Consider the following 20,359-nt stretch of genomic DNA (forward strand, 5'->3'; position numbering starts at 1 on the left):
GAGCAGAACAGGTTGTGAAAAGAAAAGCAAATTTGTAATGCAAACTGTAAAAAAACACACACAAAAGGCGAAATGCTTAGAGGAGTTTTAAGATGGGGGAAGTTTTAAACAGGAATTCAGTTAAACTGACGTCGCTAAAAAGTACAAAGAATTTAACGCACAGCTTAGATACCAATAAAATTGTGAAAACTCCTATCTTGCCCATGAGAAGCTTTTGGTACTGAGGTCTGAACTTGGCGCCTCCTCCAAGCCCGCGCTCTGACGCGTAGATCGTACTACAACTTCATAGGCGGGAACACAATACATACTTTTAGCATAGCTTAAATACTAATATTGGTATCTAAGATATGGACTTTTAGATTCAGACTGCCAGTTTCCTGTCTCCAGCCACTAGTGTCGCTACCGCGCACCCTATCCCAAAAATAAATCGAGTTTTTATAACAGTATTGGTACTTAAGCTGTGATTTGAGGGAAGAAGAAGAAATAAATTTACAACAACAACGAAAACAAATTTTTTCTTGCTGTGTAGGCTAGAGAGAAAAGGGCTAGAGCAGTGAACTGTGAATATATAGTCTAGTATGTATGTTTTAGAGTTATGGGCGCTAGGCAACAGTTTAATTCTAGCCTAGGCCTGTTTTTCAGTTGTAACACATACCTTGAATTTGGTATTAAGCCTGGTCCTATTTAATTATCAGATCTCAAGGAAAAACAAAAGGTAAAATTTTAGCTTAGATGCTTCTTGTTATCCCGGAAAGTAGGTGAGTTATCCTTGGTTTCCATTGATGAAATCACAATTGAAGAAAATCACAAATTGTTCATTCAGAAATGGCTCACTGCAGCTGTTGAAAACCAGAAAATATTACAAGGTATTTGAAATGAATAGACTATGCATAGGAAGGTAAAATTCTAGTCCATTGACTTCTTGCTATCTTGGAAAGTTGTTGGGCTAGTGAATTGAAACTTTCAGGGATGTGTCTACAGGCTAAAGTATATCCCAGGAAGTTATTTTTAGGTCCCTAACTATACCCCTTCCCCCTCTTCTATATAACACAGCTTTTTGTGCATTACAGCTTATATTTTGATCAAATTTGATCCTATATTACTATTAAAAGTGTAAATCCTTGCTTACCTTAGAAAAATTCAACTTTTCACTGTTTTTTAAGCTACTAGCCTATATTCCATAATTAGATCACAAGCATTGAAAAACACTTATTACCTTTTACGGTATAGTTAAGACTGGAATGTAGGCATTTAAACAAACCACCTTGTCAAGTTTAGATAACAATATTTTGAAGTGTTTTATCTAAGCCTTTAAACAGGGTTAATTTAAGGGGTTTCTCACTCCAAATTACGATTAAGTGCAGGTTATCCTTAGCAATTCTTCTAGTAATTATATATGCAATATAATTTTTTTTTATGTTAATCTATGGAAACTTTCAATATTTATTTATCAAAGAAGAGGCTTTTTTAATTTTTGTTTAATTGATGTAATATCAAATGTGCCAGCTATATGTGATTACTATGGTGCAACAACAGGGCAGTTGCCCAAATAAAAACTTCAACAATTTCATTATTCAAGAATTAGCTTTTATAATATGGCAACCCTGCAAGTCTTCTGTTCTTTCTTAGTTAAATTTTTTTTTCTCTTATTGGCTTTTCAGGTTTGTTTTTATTCTTCAGGTTTCTTGTGTGTTCAAGCGCATATGCAAGTTTTTGTTGGGGGGAGGAGGGGTGAAAAAAGTACTAAACGTGGAACAATTTGTTTATATGTATTTTGTTACTTTTTATGAGTTGAAAAAATTTGGGGTGGGGTTGAAACTTGGTAGCCAACCCCCTGGGTACGGCTTTGGTAGTTTCTATGTTTAAGTGTATCAATAACATCTACCTTTTAAATCATAATGGCATAGAGAAAGTCCATTTTTTCAAGAAGGCTCAATAGCGATTTTTAAAAACCGGAAGAGAGGCAAAACAGAAATCTGAGACCAGTGGCGTCAATTACAAGAGGGACAAGGGAATTGCCCCATACTCTCCCTCTAGATTTTTTTAAAAATACTTTCATTGAAAATGCCTTTATTTGTGTTTTCTTTGAAAAAGAATGACAGATTCCCCCCCCCCGCTATATTTTCAAAATGCATTTTACACCTCTCTAAATTTTGTGATTTGACACTGTCTTAGACAGGACCTCTCAATTCAACAAACACAAAGAAGACTTACAAACATCTTATGGATTTGTTAGCAATCTTTAACGATATTTCCGTCATTATAAATTTTTCACAGATATATTAAAAATAAGAATGCTAAAATACCTTATAACTTCATCAAAAGCTCCTTTCAGATCCAGGAAAGCTGTTCCAGCTCCCTGGGGAATTGCTATGTCACTTGTAATTACCTTTCCATGTGTCATCCAGTATTCAAAAGAGTAATTAATGTAGAGTCCATATATTGAGAAGACCGTTTATTTTAATGGCAATGTAAATATGTGGGAGGTTGTGAGGAAATTAATACAATCTTTTCCCTTTAAATTCAAATTGGTTAGGAAAAAACCAAGCCGTATCCAGGAGGGCTAGAGGGTATGAACCCCATCCAAAACCTTTCTTTGACTTGTAAAAATGTAACAAAGTGAATATAAACAAGTCTCATGCATTTCAATTTTTTTTTTTTTTTAAATTCCTCAAAAATATCTTTAATACCCTTTCCCCCTAAAAATTTCCTGGTTACCACCCTATGAAAAAGATTTAGAAATGTGAAAAATACCAGTTTTAAAATTTTAAGGGGTGTGTAACATTTCTAAATCTTCTATTTTGGTAAAACGCCAACGACTGGAAGAAGGGGTTGTTGGAACACAAATATTCAATTGACAAAGTTGTAGTTTGCACCAAAGGCCCGAGAATCTTGATTTTGCCTTGGCCCAACACGTGCACGATAACCCTCACCACTTCATTTTGTTTGAAAACACTTCATAGGAAGCAGCCCCTTTCATATACGAAGTAATTTCTGTTCGTTTTAAGTTTTAATGTTGCTCCTTACTTTCAGTAAAAAAAAAAATTGTTTTTTCTATTTAATAATATTTAAAGCTCAATTTTTCGTGAGAAACCAGGAAAGGAAAAGGTATAATTAATGGAAAAAAAATCTAATACTTAAGAAAATGAGAATTTTGTCAGCCAGTAGCAAATTATGAAGACGAAAATCAAGCAAATATTTCGACAAGGACCTCCGAATAATGAAGTGTTTTCAAACAAAATGAAGTGGCGAGGGTTATCGTGCATGTGTTGGGCCAAGGCAGAATCAAGATTCTCAGGCCTTTGGTGCAAACTACGACTTTGTCGATTGAATATTTGTGTTCCAACAACCCCTTCTCCCAGTTGTTGGCGTTTTACCAATATAGAAGATTTAGAAATGTTACACACCCCTTAAAATTTTAAAACTGGTATTTTTCACATTTCTAAATCTTTTTCATAGGGTGGTAACCAGGAAATTTTTAGGGGGAAAGGGTATTAAAGATATTTTTGAGGAATTTAAAAAAAAAACTGAAACACATGAGACTTGTTTATATTCACTTTGTTACGTTTTTATGAGTCGGAGAAAGGTTTCGGACGGGGTTCATACCCTCTAGCCCTCCTGGATATGGCTTGGTTTTTCCTAACCAATTTGAATTTAAAGGGAAAAGATTGTATTAATTTCCTCACAACCTCCCACATATTTACATTGCCATTAAAATAAATGGTCTTCTCAATATATGGACTCTACATTAATTACTCTTTTGAATACTGGATGACACATGGAAAGGTAATTACGAGTGACATAGCAATTCCCCAGGGAGCCGGAACAGCTTTCCTGGATCTGAAAGGAGCTTTTGATGAAGTTATAAGGTATTTTAGCATTCTTATTTTTAATATATCTGTGAAAAATTTATAATGACGGAAATATTGTTAAAGATTGCTAACAAATCCATAAGATGTTCGTAAGTCTTCTTTGTGTTTGTTGAATTGAGAGGTCCTGTCTAAGACAGTGTCAAATCACAAAATTTAGAGAGGTGTAAAATGCATTTTGAAAATATAGCGGAGGGGGGGAATCTGTCGTTCGTTTTCAAAGAAAACACAAATAAAGGCATTTTCAATGAAAGTATTTAAAAAAAAAATCTAGAGTGAGAGTATGGGGCAATTCCCTTGTCCCTCTTGTAATTGACGCCACTGGTCTCAGATTTCTGTTTTGCCTCTCTTCAGGTTTTTAAAAATTGCTATTGAGCCTTCTTGAAAAAATGGACTTTCTCTTCGCCATTATGATTTAAAAGGTAGATGTTATTGATACACTTAAACATAGAAACTACCAAAGCCGTACCCAGGGGGTTGGCTACCAAGTTTCAACCCCACCCCAAATTTTTTCAACTTGTAAAAAGTAACAAAATACATATAAACAAATCGTTCCACGTTTAGTACTTTTTTCACCCCTCCTCCCCCCAACAAAAACTTTCCTAACCAATTTGAATTTAAAGGGAAAAGATTGTATTAATTTCCTCACAACCTCCCACATATTTACATTGCCATTAAAATAAATGGTCTTCTCAATATATGGACTCTACATTAATTACTCTTTTGAATACTGGATGACACATGGAAAGGTAATTACGAGTGACATAGCAATTCCCCAGGGAGCCGGAACAGCTTTCCTGGATCTGAAAGGAGCTTTTGATGAAGTTATAAGGTATTTTAGCATTCTTATTTTTAATATATCTGTGAAAAATTTATAATGACGGAAATATTGTTAAAGATTGCTAACAAATCCATAAGATATTCGTAAGTCTTCTTTGTGTTTGTTGAATTGAGAGGTCCTGTGTAAGACAGTGTCAAATCACAAAATTTAGAGAGGTGTAAAATGCATTTTGAAAATATAGCGGAGGGGGGGAATCTGTCGTTCGTTTTCAAAGAAAACACAAATAAAGGCATTTTCAATGAAAGTATTTAAAAAAAAATCTAGAGTGAGAGTATGGGGCAATTCCCTTGTCCCTCTTGTAATTGACGCCACTGGTCTCAGATTTCTGTTTTGCCTCTCTTCAGGTTTTTAAAAATTGCTATTGAGCCTTCTTGAAAAAATGGACTTTCTCTTCGCCATTATGATTTAAAAGGTAGATGTTATTGATACACTTAAACATAGAAACTACCAAAGCCGTACCCAGGGGGTTGGCTACCAAGTTTCAACCCCACCCCAAATTTTTTCAACTTGTAAAAAGTAACAAAATACATATAAACAAATCTTTCCACGTTTAGTACTTTTTTTACCCCTCCTCCCCCCAACAAAAACTTACATATGCCCTTGAACACACAAGAAATTTGAATAAATAAAATCAAACCTGAAAAGCCAATAAGAGAAAAAAAAATAACTAAGAAAGAACAGAAGACTTGCAGGGTTGCCATATTATAAAAACTAATTCTTGAATAACGAAATTGTTGAAGTTTTTATTTGGGCAACTGCCCTGTTGTAGCACCATAGTAATCACATATAGCTGGCACATTCTATATTACATCAATTAAACAAAATTAAAAAAGCCTCTTCTTTGATAAATAAATATTGAAAGTTTCCATAGATTAACATAAAAAAAATTATATTGCATAAATAATTACTAGAAGAATTGCTAAGGATAACCTGCACTTAATCATAATTTGGAGTGAGAAACCCCTTAAATTAACCCTGTTTAAAGGCTTAGATAAAACACTTCAAAATATTGTTATCTAAACTTGACAAGAGGGTTTGTTTAAACGCCTACATTCCAGTCTTAACTATATACCATAAAAGGTAATAATTGTTTTTCAATGCTTGTGATCTAATTATGGAATATAGTAGCTTAAAAAACAGTGAAAAGTTGAATTTTTCTAAGGTAAGCAAGGATTTACACTTTTAATAGTAATATAGGATCAAATTTGACCAAAATATAAGCTGTAATGCACAAAAAGCTGCGTTATATAGAAGAGGGGGAAGGGGTATAGTTAGGGACCTAAAAATAACTTCCAGGGATATACTTTAGCCTGTAGACACATCCCTGAAAGTTTCAATTCACTAGCCCAATAACTTTCCAAGATAGCAAGAAGTCAATGGACTAGAATTTTACCAATAGGCTAAATCAAGCTCTAGAAGCCAAGACAAATATTTAAAACTTAGATAAAATTCTGGAAAAGCTAGGCCTACTCTTTGCTACCTTGGAAAGGTGTTAGATTAGAAATATGAAAAAGATGAATTTTTGACATGCTACTGTTTGCTTTCTTGGAAAAGGGATTAGTTAACAAAATAAAACTTTCAGTAACAAGTCTAGGGCCAAAAACATAGTCTGGCAAGGTATTGCCAAACTACTGATTTAATACTCTTCTGGTTCCCAAGTCTTAGAAATTTTCCTACTTGACTGGTCTATAGCCTACCTAATAGAATTTGGATAGAACAATATTGTACCAGATTATTCTCAGTTTTTCAGTTTCTTTTTCTCTGATTTTAGTTTTGAAATGCATTCTGGTAAAATTCTAGTTAATTGAATTCTTGCTATCTTAGAAATGGTTTAGGTTATGAAAATGAAACTTTTGTTTGATTGTTTTACAATTTGTTTTACATTATTTTTACAAAATAATAGGATATTTGAAATTGCAAATCTGTAATAGTTTAGAAACAAATTTGGGCTATATATTTGCACATCAGGGGGGTGGGGGTAATACATAGCATATATCAAATATGTAAACTAACCATTGCTGTATTTAATATAGTTAAATTTATAGCAAACAGTATAACTGGCATTCATAATAGCCAGCTTTCATATTTTTGACCAAAAACACATGCTTTTATTTAAAATTTGATGTCAAGGAAGAAGAAAACATCATAACATTAGAAAGATTAATTTATCCAAATTGATATTGGAAAATCAGTGCTTGTGGATTATAAGACATTAAAAAAAAATGGATTTATAACAAAGGTTGAGATCAATGTTATAAGGTATTTAAGGTTTGAGACCAATTCTCTTAGCCTTTTTTATACCCCATGTTTTGGTCTTTTTAAGAGGTCGAAATGTGCTTAAATTTACATTTCCAGTAGAAGCAATTATTATATTAGTAAAGAGCCTAAAAAAGGCATTGAGTGGTATATTCACTTAATATGAAAGCCAGTAATACTGTTTGCTCTAATTTTACCAACAGGTCTATACCTATTGAAATTTGGCAAAACAACATTTTACCTTAATTTTCAGATACTAGTTGCTTTTTCTCTGCCTTTAGTTCTGGAAATACAATTCCTGTTATTTGAGTAGAATTTTGAGCCAAATCAATTTTTTTTTTTTTTTCAAAATTTAGCAAATGTATTTGCATATCTTTAAAACCTTATAAAATGGAATTGAGCAAAGTTATGAAGCTGAAAACAATTTTGTTGTACTTCAATTAAGCAGAGGATCTATTTTGTAAGGTTTCACTTTTATAACACATATTTTCAAAGGTCATCAAAGCTTAAGGGCCTCTAGAGGGAGAAGGAGTGGAGGTAGTTGCTTCAAAATATCTTCCCAGGACATACTTTATTCTGTAGATTCATCCCTGAAAGTTTCATTTTCTTAACCTAAACCCTTTCTGAGATAGCAAGAAGTCAATTAACTAGAATTTTACCATGCATTCCTGTTGCTTGTGTAGAATTTCAAGCCATATGAATTGTTATGGCACTGTTGGTCTGTCCTGGTTTTGCTACTTTAGGCACTTCCAGGTAAGCTAGGACAATGAAATTTGGCAGGCTTATCAGGGACTAGACCAGATTAAATTGGAACTAGTCATTTCCCCAATTTGACCATCTGGGGGGGGGAGTGGGGGCCAGTCAATTCAGAAAAATTAGAAAAAATGAAGTATTTTTAACTTACAAATGTGTGATGGGATCTGAATGAAATTTGATGTTTGGAAGGATATCATGTCTTAGAGCTCTTATTTTAAATCCCAAACAGATCCAGTGACATTGGGAGGAGTTCAAGGGGAGGGGAACCTAAAATCTTGAAAAATGCTTAGAGTGGAGGGGCTAGGATGAAACTTTGTGGGAAAAGTAAGCAGAAGTCCTAGATACATGATTAATATAACCAGAACAGATCTGCTCTGTTTAGGGGAGTTGGGTGGGCTTAATTCTGAAAGATCGGAAAAAATGAGGTATTTTTAACTTACAAAGGAGTGACTGAATCTTAATGAAATTTGAAGCTTGGAAGGATATCATGTCTCAAAGCTCTTATTTCAAATCCTGACTGGATCTGGTGACATTGAGGGGAAGTGAGAGGGGGAACCTAAAATCTCTGAAAATGCTTAGAATGGTGGAAACAGGATGAAACTTGGTGGGGAAAAATAAGCACAAGTCCTAGATACATTATTAACATAAAACTTGGGGGGGGGAAATAAGCACAAGTCCTAGATACATTATTAACATAACCGGAATGGATCCGCTCTCTTTGGGGGAGTTGGGGGGAAGAGGGTTAATTCTGAAAAATTAAAAAAATGAGGTATTTTTAACTTACAAAGGAGTGATCATATCTTAATGAAATTTGATGTTTGGAAGGATATCATGTCTCAGAGCTCTTATTTTAAATTCCGACTGGGTCTGGTCACATTGGGGGGGGGGGACCTAAGATCTTGGAAAATGCTTAGAGTAGAGGGATCAGGATGAAACTTGATGAGAAAAATAATCATAAGTCCTAGATACGTGATTGACATAACTGGAACAGATCTGCTCTATTTGGGGGAGTTGTGGGGGGAGGGGAGGGTTAATTCTGAAAAATGAGGTATTTTTAATTTACAAAGGGGTGATCATATCTTAATGAAATTTGATGTTTGGAAGGATATCATGTCTCAGAGCTCTTATTTTAAATCCTGACTGGATCTGGCAAAGGGGAAGTTGGGGGGGGGGGAACCTAAAATCTTGGAAAATGCTTAGAGTGGAGGGATTGGGATGAAACTTGGTGGGAAAAATAAGCACAAGTCCCAGATACAGGATTGATATAACTGGAATGGATCTGCTCTCTTTGGGGGAGTTGGGGGAAGGGTCAATTCTAAGAAATTAGAAAAAATGAGGTATTTTTAACTTACAAAAGATTGATCACATGTTGATGAAATTTCATATTTAGAAGGACATCAAAACTCAGATCTCTTATTTGAAATCCCAACTGGATCTAGTGTCATTAGGAGGGGAGGGGACCAGAAATCTTGGAAAATGCTAAAGCAGAGAGATCAGTATGAAACTTGGTGGAAAGAATAAGCACAAGTCCAAGATAGGTGACTGAATAATCAGACCGGATCCACTCTCTTTGGGGGAGTTTGGGGTGGGAGTAATTTGGAAAAATTAGAAAAAATGAGGATATCTAAAAGGATCTTATGCTTTAGAACTTTCATTTTAAATCCAGACCAGATCCAGTGACATTGAAGGGAGTTGGAGAGGGAAACCAGAATTTTTTGAAAATGTGAAAATTGAGATATCTTAAAAATGGGTGATTGGATCTTAATGAAACTTGATATATAGAAGAATCTTATGTCTCAGATGCTCCATTTTTAATTTGAATTGTATCCAGGGACATAGAGGGCTGGAGGGGGAAGCAGAAATCTTAGAAAATCCTTAGAGTGGAGAGATTGGGATGAAACTTGATGGATTGAATAAGCACAACTTATAGATACAAGATTGACATAATTGGTACTGATCCTTTCTCTTTGGGGGAGCTGTGGCTTGTTAATTTGGAAAAATTGAGGTATTTTTAACTTAAGAACAGGTGACTGGATCTTAATGAAATTTGATATTTAGAAGGAACTCATGTCTCAGATTTCTTATTTCAAACCATGACCAGATCTGTTGACATTGGGGGGAATTGCAGGGGGAAACCGGAAATGTTTGAAAATGCTTATAAATGTCATAGATATGTGATTGATGTAACTGGACTGGATCTGCTCTTTTTGGGGGAGTTAGGTGGTGGGGTTCAGTGCTTTGGCAAGTTTGAAGCTTATGGATGTGCTATGACAATGAAAATTGTTAGTTGTGTCAGGGAGCTGCACAAATTGACTTGATAAAGTTGTTTTCCCCAATTCGACCATCTGGGGGGCTGAAGGGAGAGAAAAAAGTAGAAAAATTGAGGTATTTTTACCTTAGAGTGGGTGATCAGATCTTAATGAGTTTTGACATTTAGAAGGACCTCATGACTCAGAGTTCTTATTTTAAATCCTGACTGGCATTAAGCCTCTGATTTTCCTTTTAAAGCAATCTATTGATTCTTAGAATTTTGCTAGAGCTCATACTAAATCAGCTCTTGGCTCTTGGCTCTTCTTACCTCATCACAAGTGCCATATGAGCTCTTAGCTCTTGTTTTATTTTAAATTTAAAAAATGTGAAGAAAGACTTGAGCAAAATGAGAACTTTGTGGGAGGGTGCAAAGAGGGATGCTTTGAATAGACAAAGGGACTTATAGTTTTATTAAAATATTTTTAATTCTAGATGAAAAGTTAAAATGAAGATTAAGACTCTTGTGCGAAATCCAGATGAGTATATACGTGAAACCAAGCATGATATCCACAAAATTCATAGGAACTATGACCCATCTTTGCATCCATTTGAAGTGGCACGGGAGTACACCAGAGCTCTGAATTCAGTCAAGCTTGAAAGAGTATTCGCCAAGCCTTTTATTTGTTCCCTAGATGGGCACAGAGATGGTAAGTTATACAAGTTTGTAAATCTGTTAATTTGTTTATGTGTTTTTTAGTTTGCCATTCCACCCCCTTAATTTTTCTTCTTTTGCAAATACTTTCACCATTTAAGAAAAAAAGCGTTATTTCGGTCATTATTTAAGCAGTAGTATAGACATCTAACAATCATATGAGCTTGTGGAAATTCTTACAAGTTGTTACTTCTTGGTAATCAAGTTAAAAAAAAACCTTTTTCCACAAAATAAGTTTTTCAAAGAAAAGTGAAGAACTCCATTAAACCAAAAATGAGTCAAAATAAAATAATCTACCAAGCATAAAACTACCACAAGTCAGCATTGATAAATAAATGAAACCCAAAACGAACAGAAATTACTATTAATAACTGAGTCAAACTCGAAACGGGCAGAAATTAACATGAGTAGGGGTCTAAACTCCCTATGCCTTCTCAAGGCCAGAGCATAATTTGCACTTCACTGAAAAAAAATACAAATGGGCATTTTCAGTTTGATATACATATACTGATATTTATTAGTTGAAATGTAAATAATATTTGATTTATTAAAATTAAGTGTTATTTATTAAAATTAAAGTAAAGTTTTTTTAAGTGCAGATTAGTTCTGGGCTTGGGAAGGCTTGGGGTTTTGAGCTCTACTCATGTTAATTTCTGCTTGTTACTAGTACAATTAATGCTACACGTATGAAGGTGAAAATTTGACAAAATATTGATAGGGAATTTGAACTAATTCCAAATACAGTATTTACGTGCAGATTGTCAAAAGGGAATATCTCAACAATTGATTGAGGCATTAAGTTGAATCTTTCGGAGAATACTTAAAGGGGAAGATCAATTGACAAAAAAATTAATATATGCATGTTACTACTAACACTAATACCACTGCTACTTTTCCTTATGCTACTATTGCTACTAAACTACTCTAACGACTACTTCGATTGCAACAACTTGTAAAGCTTAGAGTATTAAGGGGAAAGGGAATTTCAGAAGGGTGAAAAAGCGCACATATTGTTGCAACAATTTTTTTGAAATGGCTTAATGTGTCAAGGTGAAACTTCCGGGGCATCATGAAAGTGATGTTCAACTGACCAATATACATCCGTATATTTTGTATTGTTTGTCTGTATAGCTTGGGACATTCCCCTCAATACTTCGCCCAATCCGTGTGCTCCAGAATAATGCCATTACATCATTTTGTGGAATAGGGAACCGATTCGGTCGGGTCAGTGTACAGTATGATTAATATAATGCCTGCAGCCGGATTGCTGGATTTTTATACACTGGTTTTTATATATAAGTACTATTATGGTTGCGTTCCAGAATGTTTTACAGGATTTTTCGAGAAAGATCTAATGTTCATGGTCACAGAACTCGAAAAAGTGGAGATATTGTGGTTCCACGCCTAATTTCAAGTAGGACTGCTTTTTCAGTTATTTATAGAGAGACTAAGCTGTGGAATAAGCTTGTCCCAAGTACCAAAGAATTGCCCATTAATCAATTTAAAACCGAGCTGCGTGTGGGTTTGCCTGTTAGGTATACCTTTGAAATAGATTGAGAATGATGGAATTAATATTGTCAATAATTGTTTTTTGTTTGTTTGTTTTTGTTTTTTGCTTCGGGATCATGACATTATGTTGTTTTATTGTGCATGAAATATTTATGTAAGTTTTTTTTTCTCTGTACACGGTTTCACCCTTCTGCTTATTATAGATTAACTTGTTGTTTTTTTTTTGTTCTTTGTTTTTATTATTTTTTTTTCTCTTCTATTTTTTGTTCATTTTGTTAGTAGTACACCCTCGCAAGTGACGCTTTTGGTGTGCTACCGATTGATTTTATCTCTGTTATTTATTTTGGATAATAAATTAATACTACTACTAAAAAAAGGCAATAAGCACGTGCTACTAACACTAATAATACTGATGCCAGTACTGGTACTACTATTGCTAATACAACACTAACGCTGCAACTACTTTTATTACCACCGAAACTACTGTGATAATAGTAGCCTACTATTAAGGCTAAGTCTATGAAGGTAAAATTTGATAGAATATTGATGGCAAATTCGAACTAGCAAAAAAAACTATGTGCATTTTAATTGTCAAAATAGTGTATCTTAACAATTTCTTTGCATATTATGCTGTAACTCTCAGAGAATGCTTTAAGGGATGATCAATTGACCAAAAGAAAATATGTTTACACTGCTACTAATACTACTGCTACTGCAACATTTACTAGCTTTACTACTGCTATTACTATTGCTCCAGTTACTACTTCTATCGTAACTACTTGTAAGGTTAAGGTCACTAATTTCAAGAAGCATACGATATACTGGTTTAAAAGACTAAATCGACAATATAACAGAAATAGCCAATTGCATTAGATTAAGTGGCTGTATTACTGCTGTACTTGCTATTACAACTACGCCTAAGGGTATGAAGGGGAAATTTTCAGAGGATATTTCTAAATATTTCTGATGTACGGATGACAACCTTAATTGTCATAGTAGTAGTGGTAGTAGTGCGACAGTTGTAGCAGTAATATTATACAATTATTAATAGTAACAGTAGTAGAAGTGGTATTAATAAAAGTAGTAACTGGTAAATTTCGCCCTTTGGTAAATACAACCGTATCAGCAATCTGTATATACATATTATGTTTTAATTTAGTTTAAAATTTCCTTCAACGTTTCCTCAGATTAATATCTTCGGCCTTAATAGTACTCGCTATATAAGTATTAGTTTTAGTGATAGTAGTGGTAGTAGTAATAGTACTTGTGGTACCAGTAGAAACTGCAGTAGTTATAGTAGTGTACAAATACAAATGTCTTTTTGGTCAATTAATCATCTCCGTTATCATTTCATGAACATTCCAATTTTAATACTCAGTCATTCATGAGTTACATACTTTTAACAACCCATATACCTATAACGTGTTATGATTTAGTTCAACTCTCACTTAACATTCCCTGAAAGACTTATCTTAATGCTTTTCGTAGTTTGGGAAAGTAGAAGTCAAACATCCATATCTTTTATCAATAACACGCACTATGTTTAAATAATGAACAAATTGCATTACTTGCAGCCCTTCCCTTTAGGCTTTGAGGAGAGGGGGGGGGGGATTTGACATCCTTAAACATGTAAATACTGAGCTTTTCAACAATGTTGACAAAATTGATGTCTTAAAACTTTATTTGGACGTTTGTTATGGAAAATGATGGGTGGGGGCGGGGTTGGTTTCCATCAAATCACTTTGACTCTTAAAAAGGTCACTATAACTTCCAGTTTAAAATCAAATGAGACCCATCTGAATATAATACGGCCGCCCATTCCATAAGAACCTTGTATACCCCTTGGTTATAACTTAAACCTCTGGCTCCATGGCCCTGGGGGCTCGTTCCAGCCCCGGAGGCATTGTTATAGATAAGAATTATTGTAAAAAGCCTGCGACCATAGCAACACAATAAAGTCTACAAACAAAGTTCAGGAACAAAATACAACTTTAGAAAAAAAAGTCAAGGCTCAACATACTAAGCAGCAAACACCAATCATAAGAACCGTAACAAGCTATCCCCTCATACATGATCCCCTGTGTTTAATCCCTAAACGAAGAAACTTACACAACTGTTTAATAGCACATGCGTTTCTCTCAGCCATCCGCTCAATTAACCGGGATTTACTTCCAAACACTCTTCCAAAACATTCCGCAACTCAGATTGCTCTTTACACTCGGACACAACATGAAATAAGTTTTCATTCATACATCCACACATAGGGCAAAAGCATGGGCCAGCCGTCAGCCTAAACTTTCCCAAAAATTTCCTTCCAAACTATCCCCTCTTACCAACAACAGTTCTTCGAATCCTCTGTATTCAACCAAAATTTAAAACAAACCTCCCCCTTCCAAAAGTCTTTAGCTTGGGAGTAAAACCTCAAAGACATAGATTGATCCCTATGAGCTTGTCACTCTTGGATGTCTTGGTCATTTAGGGTCGCTGGAATTTCTTCCATGCTGACACGCTTTCACCCATTGGGCCTTTCCCTTCATTCCGCATCTCCGACTGGCCACAAAGGTCCAGTACTTTCTTGCCCTGATGTGGCCACGAATCCCGTCTACCGTCCTTCAAGCTGTCTAAATAAGCTGCCTTAAGAAGCCAAACTTTAGGAAGCTTAGTTATTTTCTCCCAGAATTTCACCATTCTAACTAATCGAACACTTCTTAGGTAAAAAGCCCCAAATCTCCTTTCAGTACCACTGAACTAAATGAATCTGTCAAGCCTAAGGTTCTCTTAAAATGTCTTAGCTGAAATACTTCTAGCTTAGCTGCTTTAGCAAAATTCCAAACTTCATAACCTCAATCTAAACTAGAAGCTACTTTTGTCGGGAAAACTCTTTTTTGGATCCTCATGTCAGCAAGCTGACCTAAATTACTTCTCAAAGGCAGATTGATTAGCCTATTACCTCTTAAATTACAATCTTCTACATGCCTTGACATCCATCTTACTGCACTAAACTTAGCACCCAAATAAACAAATTCTTCTTTCATCTCTAACATCATTCCTCCAAAATTAAAATGAACCTTAGAATCAACAGCCCCTTTGCTCCTAAATATTAATACTACTGACTTCTTAGCGTACAACTCTAAATCCTTCTTTTCTAGATCATTTTTTATTATATCTAATTGCTTCTGGAGATTATCTCTACTATCAAACAGTTCGTGGTAACGAACTCTAGTAAGGAGCGACCCGGCTCAATAGTAAACGAAACTCTAAAAAACGGAATTTCGATACTAAGAGATATATCAAAAGAATCGGATTTTTATGCTGATTTTAAATATACAAGGTTCATCAAATTTAGTCTTTGGCATCAAAAGTTACGAGCCTGAGAAAATTTGCCTTATTTGGAAAATAGGGAGTAACACCCCCTAAAAGTCATGGGATCTTAACGAAAATCACATCATCGCATTCAGAGTATCAAAGAACCCTATGGAAGAAAAAAATTCAAGGTCCAATCTACAAAAATTTGGAATTTCGTATTTTTTGCCGGAAGACAAATCACGGGTGCGTGTTTATTTGTTTGTTTGTTTGTTGTTGTTTTTTTCCAGGGGTCATCGTATCGACCAAGGGGTCCTAGAGTGTTGCAAGAGGGCTCATTCTAACGGAAATGAAAAGTTCTAGTGCCCTTTTTAAGTGACCAAAAAAATTGGAGGGCACCTAGGCCCCCTCCCACGCTCATGTTTTTCCCGAAGTCAACGGATCAAAATTTTGAGATAGCCATTTTGTTCCGCATAGTCGAAAACCATAATAACTATGTCTTTGGGGATGGCTTACCCCCCACAGTCCCTGGGGGAATGTTTACATACAGTAATGGTTACTGGGAAGTGTACCGACGTTATGAGAGGGATTTTTTTGGTTTGGGTGTGGAGTTCAGGGGAGGGGGCTATATGGGAGGATCTTTCCTTGGAGGAATATTTCATGGGGAAAGAGAAATTCAGTGAAAAGGGCGCAGGATTTTCTAGCATTACTATTAAAAAAAAACAATGAAAATATAAACGTGAAAAAGTTTTTTCAATTGAAAGTAAAGAGAAGCATTAAAACTTAAAACGAACAGAGATTATTACGCATATGAGGGGTTCTAAAAATACTTTAGCATAAAGAGCGAGGTATTTAGGAGGAGATAAATACTTTGCTCTTTATGCTAAAACATTTTTAATTAATTTCAACTATTTATTCTACGGCCTTTCTGATTCAGTGGTCATTCTTAAAGAATTGGGACAAAACAAGATTTAGTGTGAAGAGCGAGGTATTAACGAGGGGACCAACCCCCTCATATATATAATCAAAAATATAAGAATATAAAAGTTTGTTACGTAAGTTAATTCTTAAGTTATGTATATTTTTTATTAATAAAAACGTTCGTTAAAAATTAAAAGATCTAGTTGCTTTTTTAAGTAACCGAAAAATTGGAGGGCAACTAGTCCTCCTTCCCCACCCCTTATTTCTCAAAATCGTCTGATCAAAACTAAGAGAAAGCCATTTAGCCAAAAAAAGAATTAATATGTAAATTTTATTTGAATAATTTATGTACGGAGAGCCAAAATCAGACATGCATTAATTCAAAAACTCTCAGAAATTAAATAAAAAAACAAGTTTTTTGAAATGAAAGTAAGGAGCGACATTAAAACTGAAAACGAACAGAAATTACTCCGTATATGAAAGGGGCTTTTCCTCCTCTAAACCCTGCTCCTTGCACTAAAGTTTGATTCTTTCTCGCAACTCTACTTTTTAAAACAATAAAAAACTTTAGCGTAAGGAGCGGGGTGTCGAGGAGGTTAAGTGTAGCTTTGACTTAAACATAGTTGTCTTTTAGCTGTCTACACACTGGCCAAACATCCTGAAAGAATATCATGGCTTTTTAGCGGTTCATGTGATGGCGAATTGAGAATATGGGATGTTGCAGCTAGAAAACACCTGAATACTATTCATGCGCACGATGGGTATATCAGAGGTAGTGTATTTTATTGCTAGAAATTTAAAATCCTGATCCTAATCAAAATTCCGTCAAAGATGTTTAAGATTGCTAGACAATAAAACTGAAAATTTATCAGGAAACGCGAGTGTAGATGGGTGCTAACTAAGAGGGGAGGTTAGAGTGAATTCTTGGGGGAGGGAAAATTATTAGATTTTTAGAGTACCAGTGTTCCAGAGGGAGGTGGCCCTCCGGGTCATTCTAGAGTTGGAACGCAACCCCCCATCCTGTTCTGTACAAGTACGCAAGAACCCGAGGTTCAGAATTTAATGCTCACAATTTAACTTACTGGACTAGCTTGGCCATGGTCCCATTTTATACCTCCAATTATATAGATTGATATTCTGTTATTAAAACTAGGTGCAGCGTGCCAGCACTTTCTTTTTTTTTTAGTTAAATGGAGGGGCTAGAGGTTTTGATTTTTTGCTTATAGTGATACGGGTTGAAATCCTTGCGTAAGTCTTTTTATTGCTTATATTTCTGCTGAAACATTTGGAAAGCACTAAGTCCAGCTTGGACCCAACTTGTTTATTGTTTACACAGAATCGGGATTTGGGTCGTTTTTGTACGTAGTTAGGACCTAGCTTTTTGTTGCATCGAACTAAGCCTAGCGGATTTTCATTTTCGTAATGAGTTTATGCGAAAGCGTCTCGATAACAATCCAAACAAGGAGAAGAAGGAAGAATTACCCATTTTGCGTCAAATCAGGACTTCGTTTTTGATCAGAGCTTGCATCGAACTTTCTCCGTCTATTTGCCTGAACAATGAAGGCATCAACTTCTTCAAATTCCCTTAAATGGTGTATCTTATGAAGTAACTTTTTATGAAAGGATTAGTTAAACAAGGACTACCGACAAGCGTTACAAAAAAAAAGAAGAAAATCTGTTTTTGTTCATAAGTTCATTTTCATGCCACAGACCAACTTTCTTTTGTCACTACTAAGAGAGAAACAAAGATTAAGCTCATTTTTTTCCCCAATGAGAGACGTGTAAAGGTCATGGAGGCAGGCACATTGATCCCATTCCTCTGCCTCAGTTCCGGAATTCGAAAATTAAATAAGAGAGTGAACCAAAATAATGGTTGCAGCAGAAGCTCTAATGGTTGCAATAGCAGCAACGGCTTGAATTGCCCTAAATTTGAAACCTGTCTAGTGATAAGTGTTCCCCATGGAACACTATTTTGAAAACAGTAGTTCTTGTTAAAACAATATTCAAACTGAATGAAAAATTTTTAAGAGAATATTTAAGAAGTTCAAGAATATCAGGAAACCGTTCAAAATTAAATTCGAGTTGAAATAAAATGTAATTCATTGAAATCGCTGCAGTCAAGAACCTTTGACTATGGGCTTCGAAGTCCCCAAATTTTGAAAAACTGTAGAATACCGCGAAAAGGCTCATTAGAAAAGAAATGGAAGTGTTTAATGCCATGCTTTAATACGAAATAGATGGCGCTGCAGAAAGTGTTGTTTTTGCCAGTTTCTCTTGCAGAATATATATTTTGGCCCAAATAGAGTCAAAATGACAGAGGATATAAACTCTGAGGTGAGTGATTTGTCATGTTCTAGACCCTTAACTAGAGGTTTAGAGTTCCCCTTCTTGAAAACCGAGGAATATCGTATCTTACCACGGGTATCCTAACTGTTTTGTAAGAAGATCTACTACAGGCGGTATCAAGTCAAAGTGTCAGGGAAAGGAGTCGATAGAAAAAAAAGGATTAATGACACAGCCGAAATTTGAAAGAACCTTTCTAATGCTTTTGAATCTTACCTAGATTGGGAAGGTGTTAATGATACAATTCTATATAATTGCAATGCAATTTTTACCAAAAATCATGATTATTACCGAAAATCGTGCTATTTAGCCATTTATTTCAGGCAAAAAGGAAAGCATTGTATTATTGAATGGGTTGAGAAGAGCATATAAGAAAGAAGTAAAAGGAAATTAGAATTCCTTGGGAGGGAGTAAGCAGTTAAGCTTTGAGTAGATTGGGATGTAGTTGCTGGTCTTTGGAAGTATTTTCAACTCAAAGTAAGGAGCAACATTAATACTTAGAACGAACAGAAATTATTCCATATATGAAAGGGCGTCCCTTCCTCATCCTTTTCTCATTATGTTCAAGCCACAAAACTCTTTAAAATACTTCTCATTTGAATTTAAAGTCCCCTGTATTTCAGGATTCATTTTTTTTTTATTTGGACACAAAGTCAAACTTTAGCGTAAAGAACGAGGGATGAGGAAGGGGAAGGAAATCCCCGTTATAAACGCGATAATTTCTATTTTTGTTTTAATGCTGCTCGTTGCTCTCAGTTGGAAATTTCAAATTTTAATTTAATTTGTCATCGTTTTTCGAATAATACTTTGCCCTGCTCCTCCTCTCCGTGTTAAATTTCTTTGGAAAATTTCCCCCCTACAGAAAATTCTGGAATCCTCCCAAATGGAAAATCCTCCCTCCCCAAATACTTCTGAGCATATCCCGATAACAAATAATGTGTGTAAACAATGGGAAAATTGCATAACTTAAAGCCCTTTCCCTATGTGGTGAGGGGGGTCGCTTCGTTTCCAGAGGCATTTGATTATGCTTAATCAAATAGCTATCTCAAAATATTGACCAGATGCCTTTGAGGAAAAGAGGGTGCGGGAAGGGGCTCTCTGTCTCCCTATCTTTTTGGTCACTTAAAAAGTTTCTAGAACTCTTGATTTCCGTTCGAACGAGCACTCTTCGTTCGAACGATCTTCTAAGACCAGTAGTGTGATACGGTAACCCTTGGGGAAAAATACAAAACAAATAAACGCACATCCGTGATCTTTCTTCTGACCAAAAAATACTAAGTTCCACATTTTAGTAGATAGGAGCTTGAAACATCTACAGTAGGGGACTCTGATATAAAGAATCTAATGGTGGGATTTTTCTTAAAATACTTGAATTTTTGGCGGTGCTTACCCCCAAGAACTACTGGAAAATCAGGCACATTTTTTCAGGCTCGTAACTTTTGATGGGTAACATTAAACTTAATGAATTCCATATATTTGGAATCAACATGAATAGCCAAATCTTTTGATGAATTAATTATTATTAAAATTCACATTCTTGAGATTCACTTACTCTCTTACTCTGGGTTGAGTCGCTCCTTACTTACAGTTAGTTACCCC

At 35.1% G+C, this 20,359-nt stretch overlaps 1 protein-coding gene across 2 annotated transcripts in view; it reads left to right on the plus strand.

Annotated features, from left to right (window-relative positions):
* Positions 1 to 452: 452 nt before the first annotated feature.
* Positions 453 to 20,359, plus strand: part of LOC136029288 (DDB1- and CUL4-associated factor 13-like) — a 34,308-nt gene continuing 14,401 nt past the window's right edge. The window contains exons 1-3 of one of the 2 annotated variants that reach the window (XM_065707544.1): positions 453 to 576; positions 10,465 to 10,679; positions 17,052 to 17,189. In XM_065707544.1, the coding sequence (XP_065563616.1) occupies positions 10,478 to 10,679; positions 17,052 to 17,189 (340 nt within the window). In that variant the 5' untranslated portion in view covers positions 453 to 576; positions 10,465 to 10,477. Of the gene's footprint in view, positions 581 to 10,464; positions 10,680 to 17,051; positions 17,190 to 20,359 lie in introns of both variants that reach the window. The other variant, XM_065707545.1, reaches the window with a different exon arrangement.

The sequence above is a fragment of the Artemia franciscana genome, chromosome 7, assembly GCF_032884065.1.
Source record: "Artemia franciscana chromosome 7, ASM3288406v1, whole genome shotgun sequence".
Classification (NCBI taxonomy): Eukaryota; Metazoa; Arthropoda; class Branchiopoda; order Anostraca; family Artemiidae; genus Artemia; species Artemia franciscana.